Below are 19,690 nucleotides of genomic sequence, written 5' to 3' on the forward strand. Positions count from 1 at the left end.
TGCGGGACGTCCGACACACATGAATTCGCTCTACGGTATAGGAGCCTCCTAACAACTCAAATCTAGTTCAGGATCTCATTGTTTAAAGGCGCTAGTGGTGAGGCTCAAAACTCCCATGATGCTAATCTGAGGCTCCATACTGCCTGGGGCTAAGTGACACCAATCGGAAATCTACTGCCCTACACAATTCTGGGTAATTGTCATCGACAAAATGACAGTATCTGGAATGTTTGTCCCAATTTTACTAAATCCACCCCTTTACACCTTCCTCTCTCGTCCCCATCACCCTTCCCCCTCTCACCCAAAATGATTATGAAGTGTCATTGCCATTAGCACGTCTCTTCTGGTGAAAGGAGGAAATCGCTTCATTCATAATTTATATCCTCAATTACTATTAATAAAGAAATATTTCAGCAGAAAATCGCCTGGGAAAATCGCCCGTAACGTTGCATTAACATTCTGTTTGAACATTTTCATCACATTTGTTATAGAGTTAATAAGAGGGATCTGCTCCCCTGACTTCTTCATGGAATTATGGTTTGACTATGATAGTTTAATCTCTTCGACTTGATATAATATATTCACTTTACTAATTGAGCTATCCGAGGAGCAGTTACGGATGATCCTTTATGCCGAAGACAAAGTAATCGGGGGCACAGCTTCTCCTGACCAGTGACTCCTCTTAGGGTGCAGGGGTGGTAGGAAGCTGGGTGGGTGGGACTGTACACAGGATGGTGGGATTTCAAAGTAATATTGATCGGGCTCAGGGGAACGAATGCACATGCAACTGGGCATACAGCGTGGAAGGCTACACTGCCATATGAATCAGGGGAAGGTGGACGTGATCACATTAGCCATCTTGGGTTGGAGTGAAAAGCAGGCTAAACTGCCATATGAATCAGGGGTAGGTGGACGTGATCACAGTAGCCATCTTGTGTTGGAGTGAAAAGCAGGCTAAACTGCCATATGAATCAGGGGTAGGTGGACGTGATCACAGTAGCCATCTTGTGTTGGAGTGAAAAGCAGACTAAACTGCCATATGAATCAGGGGAAGGTGGACGTGATCACAGTAGCCATCTTGTGTTGGAGTGAAAAGCAGACTAAACTGCCATATGAATCAGGGGAAGGTGGACGTGATCACAGTAGCCATCTTGTGTTGGAGTGAAAAGCAGACTAAACTGCCATATGAATCAGGGGAAGGTGGACGTGATCACAGTTGCCATCTTGGGTTGGAGTGGGAAGCAGACTACACTGCCAAATGAATGGGGGGAGGTGGACGTGATCACAGTAGCCATCTTGGGTTGGAGTGAAAAGCAGACTAAACTGCCATAGAATCAGGTGAAGGTGGACATGATCGCATTAGCCATCTTGGGTTGGAGTGGGAAGCATAGATTTGCATTTGTTATGTTCAGTTGTAAAGGAATGGGTGGTTTGCGGTCAGATGATGTTATGGCACTGGGAGGGAATTCTATTGGCTGTTTCTATGATGGAGATAAGAGGAGATTCCATTGGCTGTTGGTAGTCTGATGAATGCACCGATTTCTGTCCAATATGTATGTGGGTGTAGAGATAGGAGACCCATAGCAAGCATTGTTAAGTCTGCCCTGGCTTTTTAGCCATTAGAAAAAGTGTGGGTAGTTTGGCTTTTCCCATTGTAACTATTGGACTCCACATTAAAGATAATGTAGGATTCGCCGAAGGTGTCACACTAGACCTGGGGATTCTTGTCAGTGCAGAGTAGCTACAAGTTTGAGTGCCGCACACCTCACAACTGTTACACACATGCTCCAAGTTATCTCTGCAATAGTGAACATCTGATGTTGATGCCATCACAGCACCCTGGTGTGTGTTCACGTAATTTCATTGTCCCATGTTTAGTATTTTTGTTCAACACCACTTGTTCCATTTCATTCCCCTTGATAGACATGCCCCTGCTGTCTGGCATTTCTGAAAGGCATGCAGGACTGGGACCGAGCCAGTTGCACTATGCGATTTTATGATTCGTGTGCAGTTTTGTAGTGCACAATACAGTTGTCCAAGGCAATTGGCACTGTGGGGAATGGACAGAGAACCGGGGGGGGGGGGTGCAGAGGGGGTTGATTAAGCAAAGGGAAGAGTGATAACTGTCGTATCACATGCGCCTAACTTTGCCCCAGCTACCTTCCAGTATACCAGCTTGCAAGGAAATGTCCTGGTCCTCCAGATGCGACCGACACTCGCTCACTCCTCCTTATCGCCCTCCATGAAGGATTTCCGATCTCCTGAGAGAGCAGTCCACTGCCCGAGATAGGATTATTTAACTGGCTCAATAGATCAAAGCCCAGGTTCCTCTATCTGCCACTTACAAACAGAACTGTTGAACATAATTGAGAATGCAGTAGAAAAGATTCCTCTTGTCATGTGTGACGCCTTTATCCTGCCCACCCCTTTCCATGCTTGTATGCCCTTGCTCACGATGGGACACGTGGAGCTGCACACTCTCGGGGGTTATGGCCTCACACGGCGGCGGGGAATACAAGAAGTTAATGCAGCATGAGTATATGTCTATATATAAATATAACGTCTGGCACGGGGTGGAATGCGCAGCGGCCTGCCCCGCTCCACGCCCAGTGCTCAGGCCTCACCCCGGTGCCCGGCTGCGGCCTGGATGGGTCGTAGATGTAAACAGGACGGGTCTTGTAAACAGGGCCGCAGCTGTGGGCCCGCCGGGCCGGACTGGCACCGCGGGACACCGCCGCCTGGGTATTGTCCGCAGTGAAACAAAAAAACATAAAGATTTGAGTCAACAAAGGCCGACTTGTCACTGATCTCTCGTCTTGTTATTTCAGCCGGCCGGTGGCTTTGCCGAGCGAGGGAGCTGGCTGCAGAAGTTCACATCCATTTGGCTCGCTCATTAGGTATTGTGTGTGTGGTTTTTGTATTTTTTTTGGTGGGAATCTTTTATGTAACACAAAATATTGTACAAAAATATCATTTTGGGCCTCGACTTCTTTGTGCGGAAGCTTTGCGAGATGTGACCGCTGGTTTGACTCCAGTCCATGTCTAGTTCTCTAAGTATGTGCGTTTTGGCCGCAGCTTGGCGGACCATGTGTTAATAATAACTTGTTAATTAATAAATATGCCAATTACAATGTTAATTATAATATTAGTAACATGAATGATATCTTAACTGGTTTTTTGATATATCACCTACACTCCACTGGGCTTTTCAAGAGCTGTACTAACATGACAAAACAGTCTGGCTTTTTGGTTTGATGTTCGAGAGTTAGGATGGATATTGCAACAACTGGACTGAAAACTGCACACGGCTTCCCACGTCTCACATCACATGCCTGTAGGCTGATTCCATTTCTTCTATGCACCCAAGCTGACTCTATCATCCTTGCCAGCGCATTGTGCACCTCCCAGTGTCTTCATAAATGGCCCATCTACCATACCTCCACGCAGGGAAGGTCTCTCATCGCTGCCCTGTCCTCCATGCCTCCACACCGAGCAGCTCTCGTGTGCCTTCATAAAGGGCCTGTCTCCCATTCCTCCACAATGGGCAATTCTCTTGTGGCTTCAAAAAGTCCTGTGAGTATGTTTCCACGCTGAGAGGTTCCCTCACAATGGGCCTGTCTCCCAGGCCACCACACTGAGAAGCTCTCCCGCGCCTTCATAAAAGGCATGTCTCCTATGCCTGCACACTGAACAGCTGTCTACTAAAGGGCTGTGTCACATGCCTCCACACCTGGCAGCTCTCCCATGAAAGGCCTGTGTTATCTAGTATTCCTGCCGTGGCCTGGCAGCTGCCATATCACCACCAGGTCAGAAGGGGTAATACTCCATACCACCCTCCCCAGTACCAACTGTGGAGAGGAACAACATGTTAGGCAACCTGCAATCAAGAGGTATTATTTACAGCAGTGGGCTTCAAACCGGAGTTCAGTATTGAGCAAGATTACCATTTTGCCTCATTTGGAGCATGACTGCAGAGGCGTCCAATACACTGACTTTCCATGCTGACCCAATATCCTCACTTGAAAGTGGTCAGCTGCAGCCTGCCCGCTTCTCTCTTACTGTAGGCAATAGATTAAGGGCCACACCCATATCACATGATTTCAACAATCTGCACATTGGTATGGATTCAATGAATCTTCCTTTGCACATGGGCACATAACCCCATAGTCCTTACTGCCCCAGCTTCGTGATTGCTGATCCAGTCCCATCACAGGTAGTAATCCTGCAGGGTTCTGGCTTCCGGTGATCTGGCTCCCCCTTTGGCTATTGCCACACTGGCTCAGGACTGGCACTGATAGGCATGCGCCCTGTGGCTGCATCCAATTGCCTCCACTCACTCTTATCACTTGTGCTTCACGTGTCCCCACCCAGGCCACCAGCTACGTGGGTAGGGTCACTGAAGATGTTTCAGGGCAGTGGTGGGCGCACACAACACCTCCTTTGTGCCAGGCGAGCACTGTGGTCTTCTTGCAGCCTCTGAGCCTACACCTGAACGTTCACACGGGAAACTCACTCATGTGTCTTCATAAAGGACCCTTTTCACATGCCTCCTCTCTGAGAAGCTCTCTCATAAAGGGCTTTTCTCCCATGCCTTCACACTGGGGAGCTATCCAAGAGGGCCTGTTTCCCAAGAGTAAACTCTGGGCACCTCTCTATGCCTTCATAAATAGACTGTCTACTATGCCTCTGCACTGAGATGGTCACTCATGCACAGCCTTTCTTCAATGCCTTCATATTGAGGCATTCTTCTGTGCCTTCATAAAGGGTATGTCTCCCATGCCTCTTTATACCTCATTCGTGCACTTCAGTACATCGGTGTTTGGACAATGCACCTCTGCTGTGACCTGCAGAAGTCTCACTCAGCTCTTTGAGCACTACTTGGTCTGGGCCCACCTTACGCACTTCTACTCCACTACTGTGCCACATTTTTTACCTCAGTTTCCCTATTGCCCAGATCTCTTTAACCCAACATTGAGACGTCGCCACGCTTACCCAAGACAGTCATCTTGCCCACAGTATGCTTTGCATGCTTTGAAACAGTCTCCCTTCCCCCCACCCTATTTAATATCACTATCTTAATTATTATTTTTTCCCACACCGCGGGTGCACGCACTCGTAATCCTATTGGAAAAACGATTTTTATACCCATGGCATATTGTCCTCGCGTGATACAAAATCCAATGACATGTGACATTTGGAAAAGGTCACATCTCCCATCAGGATTCGTTAGCCTCCTCCTGAATCGCTGCCCAAAGGATGAAGCATCTCCATCACCCGCTCCCCTGTGCCCTCCACATGCCAGTCTCAGACGCTATGGGCATTGAAAAGGCATCAAAAAGCTTTCTTTTTTTAATAGAAAAGTTTGCAAAATGTTAACCTGGGCACTCACTCAAGCTAATAATGATATAATATTTTAAACAGCTTCTGGTGATCTAGTTTTGCAGCTTCCATTGTGAACAGGTGTTATCTTTATCCCAACTGAATGCCCTTTTTTATGATCATACTGAGAGGAGTGAAAGGCTGAGTTCGACATGCAGGAAATGAAGTATATAAGTGGAAGTCTGAACCCAGCCTTCTCCATCACAAGGCATTCACCCACTGAGCTGCTTCCCCTCTACTCCTAGATGCAGGAGCTACTGGGACATCCATTGTTGGGTTGGAGATGTCCATTTAAGTATTGAGGCACAGCAAGATATGAACAGAGTGTTCAACTGAATACCGAAGTGATGAATGGTGAAGTTTTATTCGACTAAGGAGCTGTTTTTTCATTAATTAAAGTTCCAAACCTGATGTATTCCCTTTCTGATGTGAAGTGTTTTTTTAAAAAAATGTCAGCAAGTATTTCGGAACATCAGCTTTGACTAGTCAATTTAAAAGAGATCCGCTGGGGCAGCCGAATTTGGATATAAGAGCTAGATAGAATATGGTCTTTTATTAACATGGTATAATGCACGTCCACAGATGTTTTGCATCCACCGATAGATCTCTCACCTGGAAGGCGTCGTCCCATTGAGTGTTGGAACAGTGGCGTTGAGGGAGTGCATCAGATGGTTTGTTACTGGTTGCCAATTGGAAGCTTTGAATGTAACACCAACCAGAGAATATTAATCTTGTCCGATATAAAAGTATTCCATCGCAAATATCACCAAAACAGCCTGTCTTTTCGGCGTGCTATCCCTTTGTGGTGGTTGAACAAGCGCATGTATGCAATTTCTTCTCTTACCGCATAATAGTTTGCTGCGCTGGCGAATCTGTTTGGTGAAGCCTGTGCTTACACAGCGTGGATGAGTTGCAGTAGAAGCTCCACCGAACTATTTAAGGTGCTGTATACACATGGGGCTCACTTGTTAAGACACACATTTTCCTTTTAAATAAAAGGAACACACTGTAAACACACCTGCCCTTGCATCTCTGCCCCACAGAAACTCGTCTGCATTAAACCTGCCCCGACCAAAGTGCTTGCGGTGAGTTATGTGCACGACTGCCTATTATTTGTAATTGCTTGTTCAAGCGGCCACAAAACAGGCTGAGGATAAAGATGCTGATCGCCTAATAACTCAAGCACCCATTATGCGTTATCTCATTTTGCCGCTGTGTTCCCTCATATTTATAACCATGGGGTGCGCGGATGGCAGGACAGTCTTGCCAATAAACCATCAACCCGCCACCCATAAGACAGGAACAGGAACTGCCTCCATTGAAGTCTCCCTTCTACTTTGGGATTGATTTGTCTCTGTAGCCCTGGGTTATTTTTGATCTTCCTCGTTACTCCGAGGAAGATCAAAATAGCTTTTGTTTCCTTAGCTTGTTTTCTGTCTCCCTAGAAGCACTATGTTATTTTTCTGTATTCCCAGCAGGTGCAGGCTATTTTCTGTCTCTCCTGTCGGCCCAGTTTATTTTTCTGTCTCCCTATAAGCCGTATGCTATTTTTCTGTCTTCCTGGTAGGCACAATTATTTTCTATCTCCCCATAATCCTCAAGCCATTTTTCTCTCCCCCTGGTAGACCCAGTTATTTTCAGTCTCCCTTGCAAGCTCTTGCTATTTCGTGTGTGTCTGGAGGAAGCCCTACAATATTTGTCTGTCACCACAGTAGCTCTATGCTATTTCTCTTTTACTTGTGAAGAAGCCTGCAAAGGCCTATCAGAGCTTCACCAGATAAGCTAGACCCAAGTCTTTTGCAGGGTCTTTTGTGTGACTTCCAAGATCAGAAACTAGTCTCTAACAGATTTCCAAGCCAGCAAAGGAGAAAGCAGCAGTGAATTCAAGCTAAGGAATTTTCATGCCACTTGTCTTCCCCTGATAAGTCTAAATGATCAATTGAGAATATAGGAGCACAACACAGCAGTAGGATCCGGGAGGATTGGTCAGGGGCCACACACTTGCTTTGGGATCAAGACAACACAGAGCAACACAGGTTTGAACCCCGGTCCTGTGACTAGAGACTGGTCTCTGGTATTTAGCATGTTATTCAAAATTAATTAATTAATTTAGGAGGTGTTCTTGTTTATTATTCCTGAGTTTTTAAACAATTGTTGAAGGCCCCATGAACAATATCTTTTATCACTGTTCGTCTTATTATCCCCGCTGTTTACACCCCTCTAATGCAAGAAGGGAATTAGGCTCTTCAGAATTAAGATTCCGAACCCCCTACTTATGAGGTCTGTTAAGGAGGTTAACTCTCACTGAGAAGAGTTGCAGGTTTTCTCCACATTATTGAGCATTCAGAACAAGAACCAGGTGAACCATTCTGGATCTTGCACTCCTCAACTTTTCATTTAATTCACCAATGTTCAAAATGATTAAGCTGGGTCATATTTAACTCTACCTTTTGTATGGAGATTAGATAAGCGTGCTCGAGAAGGATGGTTACCTTCATGTTCCCATCTGGCCCTCTCATCAGAAGTTTCTTTGGTTCTCTTTAGAGGCGCAGCAGGTGCAAAATAGGGTAATTCATTTTGGTTTGAACTCAACCCCTCAGTCATTCACCAAATTGATGATAGCCTCTATTCTCAGGCTCTGTGGTGTGCATGTGCATTTGTATCCTTACCTGTACACATGACTAGTTTGAGCTGGAAGTCCGGGAGTAACGATTTGTTCAGCTTAGGCTCTGGTGGACCTTCCCAACAGTCTAGGGTTTTCTGTCACCCAGAGCAAGTCTCAAAAAGCTTTCCTCCCAACAACGGACATACATTGGTTACGTCTCGAACACTACTCAGTTCCGTGTTTTTCCTACTCACTAGAACTAGAGCCTTGTGGACAACAGAGGCGCAGCTTAGAATTTCCTGCAAAGGATCCACACTTCAATGTGGTGGTTCCAGGGTTTCTGGGCCTGGTGGCCTCATGTGTTACTGTAGTGTCGTTGGCTCGACTACTTATGATTTGTGCACAATTGCATCTCGCAAGCGTTTAGAGTGAGAGCATTTACAGTCCGTGGCTGTTTCCATTCTGAATGCAGTGAAGCAGGAATTGGTTTGGTGGTCCATGAAACAGAACATCATTGAAGGCCTGCCCTTTCACATTCTTCCCTGCAAGACTGTCATGACACTAGAATCCTCTTTCAGCTGGTGATCTTCCATAGAGAGCTACTACGTACACGACATACAGGGTCAGGGAGACTCTGGAACTGAAGGCCATTTGGCTGGTCTTGAATGCTTTTCTTCCTTTCATTGAGGACAGGTGTGGCATGGATATGACAGACACTACAACTGCTATGTGTTATCAGAACAAGCAGGGGAGTACTATATTGGATCAGATATGTTTTCTGGCTGTTGCCCTTTGGGAATGGGCCTCCCGGCACAGTATTTTCATTTAAGTGCCTTTTGCATTTGTACACTCCTGTTAGGCCTCCACATCCTTCCTGAGATTTGAATATTTTTCTTAATGCTCTGGCCCACAAGCCTTTTGGGCCCATTGTTACAGTAGATACAAACTTGGAAGACCGCTTTCCTAGAGGCCATTACTTCAGCTAGGAGGGTCAGTGAGTTGAAAGCCCAATCTGACAAGGAGCCCTTTACGGTTTTCGATAAGGACATATTATTAGAACACATTCAGCACCTTTGCTTAAAATAGTTTCCGATTTCCATATAAATCAGGAAATATACCTCCCTACCTTCTTCCCCAACACAGGGTTGTACACAGAGTGAACCTTCCGTTGTCTTGGTTTTTGCAGGACTCTTATGTTGTATCTTCAGAGAGTTGAGGACTTCTGACAGGCTTTTTGTAATATATGGACTTTCGGGCCCTAGTAAACAGGCCTCTAAGTCTATCATTGCTAAGAGGATAGTGTCATGCAAAGAGAAACTGCAATGAAAACGGTCATAGAAAAGAATGGACATAGATCAAAGGACTTATGGTGGGCAATGATGCAATATGGTGATAAAACATCAATAACATTAGTGGTCAAATTCTCAATCATCATCCAAAAGGAATTGACATCTCTAAACGAATCTTGATTCATATCATAAAGAAAATATGCTTTATTTTACTTCTGTTATTTTGTACTAAAGAAACTGTGACTAAAGGTTGTCAATCAATTGTATAACCATAAATCAACATTAAACAAATAAAAAATAAATAAATAATAGTGTCATGCATTCTAAAATCCTAGAAAGTCCAGAACAGACCCCCACCTAAGAGGATCAATGGTCATATGGTTTGCGCTAAGACCACTTCTGTAGCTTATCTGAGGCTAATCCATATCGACAGGGTCTGTAAAGCAGACACTAGGGCCTCTTCCTATGCAGGCACTAGTCCCCCAATGCCAGCTCCAGGTCTGATGCAAGGATTGGGCAGGTAGTATTTCGAAACCTGTTTGGTTAATAGGTTGCTAACCATCCATACATTCATGTTTGTAGTGATGAATCGAGGGATTCAGTCACTTTCCACAAGGGGGGGTGGGTGCCCCTTCCTGTGAGGCTAGGTAGGTGAGCCGGCTACGCAACATTCCCCCTAGGGGTGGCGGCAAGCGGGACCTCAAACGTAGAGACTCCACTTTTGGGGATAAGGACTCCCTTTTCCATAAGGAATTCCCTTCTTATCCCCCAAAACACAGTACAACTTCAATAACTGATAGACAACAAAATTCCTCTCACATGCATTATTGTAATATAATACCAGAATAGCAATATCAATTTGATACTGTGAAGAGTAAGAACATGAGAGTAACGAAGAGTGCTTGTCTGTAAAGTACTGACATGAAAAAGCAAACAGGAGGCTTAGTCAATATGGACCCAACACAAAGGAAGGACTTTCCTTGGAAGCTAGGGAAGCTTCAGCAGTGTGTCAAAAAAGAGAGGGGGTTCAAGAGAGCAAGGAAGTGAGACCAGGAGTTTCAAACCAGCTGAATCGAGGAGGCTAGGAAACCAAGAGAAAGACGCTGCCTTGCCTGTCCAAAAGTTGTTTTGGAGAAGAGGGGACAGCAGCACACTGTCCGAGCAGCAGAGCAGAGGAAGTCCAAATAGTCCCAGGAGGAACTCCGGAGGAGGTCCAGTGAAGGGCCCTATCATTGGCGTGCTGGGTAGGCGATATGTCAATAACAGACCCGAGGAAGTCTGTTCATGGGTGGAGAACCCGATAAACAGACCAAAAGAAGAAGGTAATGGCGTGAAACGGAACAAGAGGAAAAACCCCTTCATCTACGAAACTGCCAGAGAAAAACGAAGCAGGTCGTAAGAGCGACTCAAAAAGAGCCAGAGAATAATCCTGGCCGACCTGGTGATGCAAAACCCCTTTAATACAGGTACAGGGGAGACCTGGAGACCCGGGAAGTGAAGCAGAAAGAATGAAGATCACTCATGGAACCTGCATCCTCGTCCTAGTGCTTGGCAAAAGTATAGAAAAGAGTGAAGATTACCCAGAGACCCTGCATCCTCATCCCAGTAATTGGCAAATGTATATAAAGAGTGAAGATCACTTAGGGACTCTGCATCCTAGTTGTCCTAGTGTTTGAGAAAAGTATAGGAAAAGTGAAGATCATCCAGGTGACTGACATTCTTGTCCCAGTGATTGGCAAACGTATAAGAAATACTTAGTAGTACATGATACATGCTCCTATGAGTGGCAAGATTGTGAGAGGAATAAGTGTAAGACAGAGACTTTGTCTGCACATCTCAAGAAGAAGTAAAGTGTTTGGAGAAACAGAGGGACAAAATACATAAGGGCGTGGGAAGATCCATTAAATAAACTGAAGGTGTTATAACAAGGAATAGCAAGAGACTATTTGGAGATATCATACTGAAGAGATTTGTGCTCAGAAGCATCCCCCAGGAGAAGGGTGTCATTCTCCTGGTCTTTTGTTGTCTATTAATAATGGTAGGGCCATCTTAGGCTAGTTTTGACGCAGGACAAACTATTAAGTTTGGATTTCACATCTGACGACGAACACCCTAGTTTAGTTTAGTTAGGTTGGGTATCACATAGACTTGGTTTAGTGAGACGTTTTCTTTATTATTTAATTAAAAGCAAGTTCAACAAGACACCTTATAGTCTGTCTCCTCCTTCTGACCTACCACAGTGTTGAAAATCTCTCATGCGTACGGAGGAAAGTGAAAGGACATAGCAGCATGTAAACATTACTTACAATTGTGACGGCTGTACTCCTAGTCCATAGTCCCTTTTCATCCAAACACCCACCCGTCATCCCCTCTGATTCTAGTTGTGTCCTTTCATAGGCAGTCGTGATGGACTGGGTGACTAACTGGTGTGGGACACGGAAGGGTGGGGCCATGCTCCATGCATGTGCACTGATTCAGCATTCAATATTGTTTTTTTTTGCTGATAAAGTCCCTGGTCCTTTCCCCATGCTGTGACATCCCATCAGTATGGAATGGAGGGAATGGGACTAGGAATACAGTAGTCACCACAGTGAGTAGCTTTTAAATATCATGCAATGATTTGAACCCACATGGCTACACTCCTGGATAGAACTCCTTACTCCCGAAAATGTTTTCAGATCCAACATTATCACAATCCCAGACAGATCCCCTTACATTTGACAATGCTAGCCAGAATCTGTGACTCTTTGTCAGACAATGCTGAACCCATGTAGTCCCAAATTATGGACAGGTTCTCTTATATCAGACAATTTGGGCCTGGACAGAACCACAGACTTGGACAGATCCAGCTGTATCAATCAATGCTGACTAGAAGTCACATTGTCAAAATTCTAGGCAGATCCCTTTATTTCCACAATGCTAGTCAGAACCAATGTAGCCACAACCCTGAAATTACCCCTTTCTGTTCCTTTATGTCCCAGCTCCATTTTCGTTTTAACTCTCCTTTGTTAGATCCCCCTTTTAAACTGTGTAGCTGTTTAGCTGCAATTGAAAGCTGGATGGCCAAGAACCGGCTGAGGCTCAACTGTAAGAAAACCGAGTTCCTGTTAATTGGTTCGAATATTACTAATTCACCCGGGACCCTGGACCTTTGGCCGGACTCCCTGGGTCCTTGCCCTAAACCCAGTGACTCCGTAAAGAGCCTGGGTATTAAATAGCTTCCATCAGGCTCCAGGGAGGCGCAAGTTGCAGCAGTATGTTGTTTGGGTTTTCGAAAGCTGAAATTCTTTAAGAAGACATTACCATTTCTTCCTTTGGAATTAAGTTCTATACTGGTTACAGCTTCAATACTGGGCTCATTGGATTACTGTAATGGGATCTATTTGGGCCAATCAGATTATTTGATATTCCGGCTGCAGCTTTTGCAAAATGCTGCTACACGCTTAGCACTTTGAGCCTCTAGAATGTCTCATACTTTTAGCCTGTTGCGACAGCTACATTGGCTACCTGTGAAAAAGCGTATTGCTTTTAAGGCTCTTTGTATTGTACACAGGGCTATTCACAACACAAGAGCAGAATATTTCCAAATAAAGCAGAAAAAAGATATATTACTGCTAGCCAGCTACGCCCTACTTCCCTTAATATGTTGGTGGTCAGAAGATAGTGCAGAGCTAGGGTCGGAGGGAGGTCCTTCTCTGTTCAGCTCCAGGAGACTTCGGATCTCCTGAGCTTTCGCAAGGCTCTTCAGACACACTTATTTGGAGCTCTGTTGTTTTCTTTGGCCTTATCTAGCAGTCTTTCTGGTTGTTTCCCCTGCTGTTTTCTAGCACCAAGATGCCTTCGGGCCTTAGTTTGCACTGAAAAATGAAGTTTAAATTCAATTTAATGCTCTGTTCATTAGAACCCACGGTTTGCAATTATGCACAGATCCCTTTACACCAAACAATGCTAGTCAGGGCCACTGTAATCACAATCTTAGAAATATCCCTTACATCCGACAATGCTAGTCAAAACCAACAAGGCGAGAATCTTTTGGTAACAGTCCTGGATAGCTCACCTTAAATCTGACAATGCTAGAAACCCTATTTCAGGCACAACAAAACAGAACCTCTAGATCCTAAGTCTCAATGTGTGCAAGTCTCACAACTTTGAGCTCACTCCTAGCCAATCTCACTTAGACTGGGGCCTTTCTGTTATGCCATATTAGTAGTATTTGTGTTATTGGTAGGGCGTTGTGCTTTGCCTGCCTGATAGAGCCTTTCTGTAAGGTAGTGTAGATGTGTGGTTAAAACGGTACTTGGGATAAACGTGCCCTATTTTGGGGGATTTTGGGGTGTCAAACATGATAGTTCACAGTGGCTTTACCTTAGTCCGACTGCTGAGTATCATCATGTTTCTCTTTATCACATTAATGGTTGATCATATACCCTGAAAGTTCACGTCTAATCTGAACATTGAGATTTCAGCCACACCCCAAATGACCAGATATGCTTGAGTTCTGTAGGATCTGTGGCATCTCTTAGGCAGACATCTCCCTTCCATAGCAGGTGGCCTATGTGGAGCCTGCAAGCCTCACCGGACATCAGCCTTGCGAAGGAGGTGCGAGGGGGAAATTATAGAGCCCGGGGAGGGGAACTCGTGGTTTTGAGGCTTTGAACGGCTTCTGTGCACAGGAAGAGGCATTGGAACATCTTATGCAAGACATCACTGCTTTTTTCCTCCCCTTCATCCAAGCATATGCCCTTGCCGCAAATCAGGATCACCACAGCTGGGCAATGCACCTGCCCAAAATGTGGCCCAAAATGGCAACAAGCAGAAGTGAGATTTATGGGTATTTTTATCTGTGTGCGATGAAATGTCTCAAAATGTAAATTTCTCTTTCTGGAACCGTTCTGTATTGAAAATCATGTGGAAAATGTGCTTGCCCCGTTTGCTTGCCCAGTTGAACAGAAAAAACATCTTTTGCAAATTGGTCCTGAATCCTTACGCTAAATTGATGGTGTGCCTGGACCAATGGATCTGGCTAATGGAACCTGCTTGCTTCTGTTGTAAGTTGGTGTCCAGCGATGTCAAGTGAGTCCTACCATGTGTCTTCTGCCTGCTTCCTTCTGGTAGTTGACCTCATAGTACAGGCACAGTTATGCACATTCTACTTCTACCTGCAGGGGAGGATCTGTCTACTGGCACAATGTAAGATTTCCTGACCTGTCATCAGTGGGGCTAAAGGCTGTGGTAGAGCTCAAGTCTAGGGTACGCGCAGGTGGACAGCAGCCATACATTTTTTTCAGAGGATGGACGACGCTACCTTTGGGTATTTTTGAGGCAGAGTCAAACAAGTTAGTGTGCTCCCAGTAGCTGAATTAATGGGTTAGTGAGTGCACGGTACTACAACCAGTGCTGGGATTCAAACGCAATTCATCAGATTTCTTGGTGTGATGATAACGACTGTGAAATGTCTCATATTGAGATTTTTCTAGAGCGATTAGTTCGACACATTCTTGGGATCAAACGGTCCGTGTCTTTTATACCTTGCCAGCAAAGATTTAGGAAATTCTCATCTTTCTGGTTCTTTTTCTAGAGATTCTGATTCATTTTCAGAAGGGCAAACGAGAGCCCCAATTTTTTTTTAGGACTTAAACCATGGTGCCTGGTGGGGCAGTCAGTGTCAGGTGCTCTAGCCAGCATTCATCTTTAAAAGATAATGGGATTCATTTCAGGTTTAGCAGAGTGGTAAAAGTGCTGGTAAAAATGCCAGTAAATCGGTTAACAACAATTTTACCGCCCCACCAAACTACAGATCTCTTGGTTCAGCCAAGAGCTGGAGGTAAATCAGGCCACCACTGACAAAAAACGGCCAGAATTACCGGCACCAGATACCGGTGCCGGTAATATAGGTAATACCTACCATGGAGTGTGAGGAATGACCATCTGCACAGTGGGTGTGCGCTCACCGGGGCTTTTTACATTTTTTGCATGAAATTGAATGATGGTAGATCAACCTCCGGAAAACATGTGGCGCTATTCCGTGCACGTGTCCCTATGTTCACTGCACGACAAAAGAATAGACCCGTGTACTCTGGGTGAACACAGGCTACAGGCGCATTCGCCCCTGTCATATTTAGTTAGAATATGACACCGGTCATCTCAAAAGGGGGAGGGCCAATCCTTCCTCCTGCAATGGCCAGCCTAATTAACTAACACATGCTCCATGGTGGTGGCTTTCCCTTTGTTTAGGCCCTGCTGGTGGTGGCAGCTTTGCATACTAATCAGAGTTTAATTCAAACAGGCCCACATGGGGCCTGGCTGCCGAGTTTAACAAAGGAAACAGGAAACCCCAACAACCTTGGACATGCACTGTGTCAACCTGAAGCCAGCTCCCGCCTCTCAGTATCAAGGGCAGTGACCTGTCCTGTCTGGGACTATGTGCTTTAAGTAGACAACTCCCGTAGTGGGACCCATTCTGAAGGTACAAGAATGTGGTTTACAGGAAACAGAAAGTCTGTTCTTGCCGCAGCTTCAACCGCGACCTGCCGCTTTAATCAGGAACCACAGAGAGCTCCATTAACTAGAGAGACCCTTCGATCCACAACAGACAGGAAGAAGGTTTGGTCTTAGTATTACATGTTTTCACACCTTTTCCTTTTCTGTTGCTAAGCATTTTGATTATGACCACATGCATACAGGATATTCATTAAGGTAGGCTTAGGTTACACCAATCACTGTGGCCCATTTGGCTTTAAAGGACTGCTAAGCCTTTCTTTTGGGCAGATCATCTGAAGACTTTGCAAGGAGTACCAAGGAGAACTCAGCATTGGAACCTGGCTGAAGGTACAGTCTGCCTTACATCTTCTGCCAGTGGAGGAAGGCAAGGACATCCAAGAGGGAAGCATGAACCCTCCCTAAACATCTCTAAGGGAACATAGGGAGATACCGAATCCAGAGAACCCTCCAGCAGTTCCAGAACTGGTAACCAGCCAGCACACAGCCCGCCCTGCTAGGCTCTGCAGCAAGCTTTCTATGTGGGATGTGCCCGAGAGTCTCTGAACCCAACTAAGGAAAAGGCAGCTGCCTGCAACACTCTCCTCAGCTACATGCCCAGTGCAGAAGCTAGGAGTGCATCTACCAACATCCACCTGAAAGGACATTTTCGAGCCAGTCGAGCTCCTCGAGCTGCAAGCGAGTGCACTGCTGACTGTTGTTACGCCGCAGTCGCTCACACCGCCCGAGATGCCTCGACCAGTGCTTCAGACCTACCGTCCAGAACTTAGACAACAATTCCTGACCCTGAGTCACTGTGTAGGCCAGCTTGCAGCCGTTCATCTGACCTCGCTTGCCAAACTGCCTGCCGCCTCATACCAGCAGCTGCTACCTGTCTTGAACTCTGTCGCAGAAGCTGCAAAGTGCCCTGAAACCGACTCAACGCTGTAGAGCACCAAGAACCTCTACAAGCACAAGGTACATTGTAGTTCTGACCCCCTGGGTCTTCTGCGAAGGCCACTTGTGACATTTTATGACCCATTGCTCCCTTTGTGCTGAAACCAAGTATCCTTGAACTATTGTGATGAATTCCTTTACCGACTACCCTCCTGTCAGTATCCAGAGTGCATCCCTTTTCCTTCTTTAAAACTGTCCTCTGAATTCCTTTAAAGTGTGGGTTGTGTTTTGTAGTGTGTTCGAACTGTCGTGATAATAATAAAGTAGATATTTGTATTCAACCTTGACTGGACAGTCCCTTTTATCATTGGGTAATAATTGTATCTTTGCTGTGGTGCAACTAACCAACGATCCACAACCTTGCAGAGATAAGCCTGCTATTCCACCCATGTTACCAAAATTGGATAAGGAGGTTTATAATTTGCTTGTGTTTCCAATCTGTTCGGATCCCTTCTGGTGTACTAGCGGTGTGGGGCTGATTGATGGTTTAGAAACCGATATTTATCCCTATACCACTAGTGCCCCGGAAGTTGAATTATTTATTTATTTATTGTTCACTGGTTAGGCCCTTATCAGGAAATGAATACTGTTTCAAAGCGTCATATGGGACTTCATAGAATGGGGAATTACTGGCCTTCCAACGACCTGTAATATCCCGAAAATACCAGGCTATCAGGCAATGGGAATGCTAATTCCGTTTGCCGGTATCCCACCGGAATTTCAGACGGGATACATGCAAACCCATAATGACCCCCAATCACTTCAGCATATATCATATTTTTTGTATACAGTGAAAGAAGAAATACAGGAGATGATTTGGAAACAGAACTGAGCAGTTCCACGAAAGTAAACATGAACAGGCTTCACATCAGTTATCGAAGGTAGGCGTCGTTTTCCTTCAGAACCTGTACGTGGATTCCTCGCCACAGAATCCTGCCCTCCTTGGGATTTTTACCCTCCAATCAACTGACTTCATTTCCTTATAGACCTGTGGGGACACTGGATTTTCAGTGAGCCCGTGGAGGAGGATTAGCCTGGAGAGAACACAAATTGGTGCTGCTGTGTGATAGGGATGGGTAAGAGGCACACTATTTCCATTCCATGGCACCTGTGCCTTCTTAGGCCACCTCTTTCCCAGGTCGTTGGTTAAAATAATAGGGTCCAGAGAGAATTATTTAGCATGCCTTAGGTGCTCTCGATCACTGATATTGTTTTAAAACAAAGAGAATAACAGAACGTTGTTAAAGGAATGTCGTTCTGTCATTATTTAGTTAAAGTGAAATACAATTCCCTTAGAACTGCGCCTACAAAACTCATCAGATGGATTTTGAATTCCCTTATATGGACCATTAAATACCCATATAACCACATATGGCTCTCTTAATAGGTGCTACACGTCCCAAAGATCATCCTGAAATGTTTTTAAAACCAACTAGGACTGCAAAATTCATTCAGAAATGCCACAAAATCCTCAGAAGCAAGTTCATTAGCAAAATAGATTCTGTGGCACGTTGAGGAATGTCAAGAACGGATCTCATCGCAGACGTGGACATTCCAGTACTAATAGATACTTTGCCAAGAGGAACATTGCTGGCTACTGATTTTGAGGGGATGGTGGGAGGGGGTAGCATACCAATATGGATGTTGCACCATGCAGTGGAATGCCACAGGGGAGGCGGTGCCGATACTGATGTTGGATCTGGAGAAATGATGCCAATACTAATGTGGTGCAAGGAGAAGATATGGCAATAATGACGTTGTGCCAGGAGGAGGAATGCTAATCATGGAACCGTGTCTGGAGAAGTAACATCCCTAAGGCAAAGAAGCTGCTTGATGTATTGTGCTTACGCAGCACAGACACGGTTAGAAGAACAGGGGTATCGCGTGGACCGTGCATGACACTGCATGGCTTGGTAGAGCTAGGCAGCATTAAAGGCAGTGGAGGATTCCTCACCCCATATCAACAGTGGGTTTCAGGCGGATGAGGGGAAGCGCATACGCTCTAATGATGAGGGACTCAGTTTCCTGGAGGTGTGAAGCACTTTGTGCAGTCAGAGCAGACACAGGGCTTTGGACAAGTCCCTACTTGTGTGTTCCATTGATTCTGGGCATTGATGGAGACAGTGTGGCTTCCCTGGGCTCTGGAGGGGGCGCCGGCCCAGCCTCTCACTGGAGCAGCCCTCGTGAGTTACCATAGCCTTGCGACACTTCACACAACCCAAGCTCCTGAATTATTAACTCACTTATGAGCAGTCACAGTGTACCAGTCTACATATGTGCGGCTCCTGTCCTTTCCAACAGTGCGTGCTTCGGAAATCACACTGCAGAGTCTGGGAAATTTGAAACTCACGCTCTCCTGTCCTTTCAAAGTCACACATTCAGGAATTGCTTCCCAGTGGGAAGTTTAATTTGTTAATAAATGACGTTCACGTTGTATGTAGTGTGCATTTTCTCATATCATGCTTGTCACTTGTTATGCATGGCTCCCTGTCAGTAAATAGGGCTACTGCATGGTGATCCGTACTCTCAATTAATGAAACTCAACAATAAGAGGCAGACATTCCTGCCAGTTGCAAAAAGTATGGTTGGATGACAAGGCTGTATTGGCATGGTGGGGCCATACCACCATGCTAATTAGACCCACTCCACCGTAATGATTGCTCCAATGCTTCATTACTATTATAGAAATACGCCAATTTTAGACAAGTTAAATATTATGTTGGTCTAAAAATGGTGAATATCGCGGGGAGAGCACACAGGTCCTGGGTTCAACGTGTGGACATGGACGGTTGGGTAGAAAATAGCCCCTTTTCCTTTCTTTAAGACACATAAAAGTGTATAACCCAAAACAAACATACCACCTGCGTCTCGTTTATCGCCTTCTGCATCCTTACAGTGTGTACTTAACAAAATGATGTTCGAGAGCCCTATTACCCATACATTGGAAAACCTGTATGAGGCAACTGTGTGGTGCATTAATTAA

At 45.3% G+C, this 19,690-nt stretch overlaps 1 protein-coding gene across 7 annotated transcripts in view; it reads left to right on the top strand.

Annotated features, from left to right (window-relative positions):
* Positions 1-19,690, top strand: part of RNF220 (ring finger protein 220) — an 856,068-nt gene that overhangs the window by 353,857 nt on the left and 482,521 nt on the right. For 3 of the 7 annotated variants that reach the window (XM_069642322.1, XM_069642324.1, XM_069642326.1), the window contains one exon: positions 2,829-2,897. The exons of the other annotated variants lie outside the window; for them this stretch is intronic. In XM_069642322.1, the coding sequence (XP_069498423.1) occupies positions 2,829-2,897 (69 nt within the window). The remainder of the gene's footprint in view (positions 1-2,828; positions 2,898-19,690) is intronic. 7 annotated transcript variants of the gene reach the window in all.

Source organism: Ambystoma mexicanum, chromosome 1q (genome assembly GCF_040938575.1).
Source record: "Ambystoma mexicanum isolate Mex_15411 chromosome 1q, UKY_AmexF1_1, whole genome shotgun sequence".
Classification (NCBI taxonomy): domain Eukaryota; kingdom Metazoa; phylum Chordata; class Amphibia; order Caudata; family Ambystomatidae; genus Ambystoma; species Ambystoma mexicanum.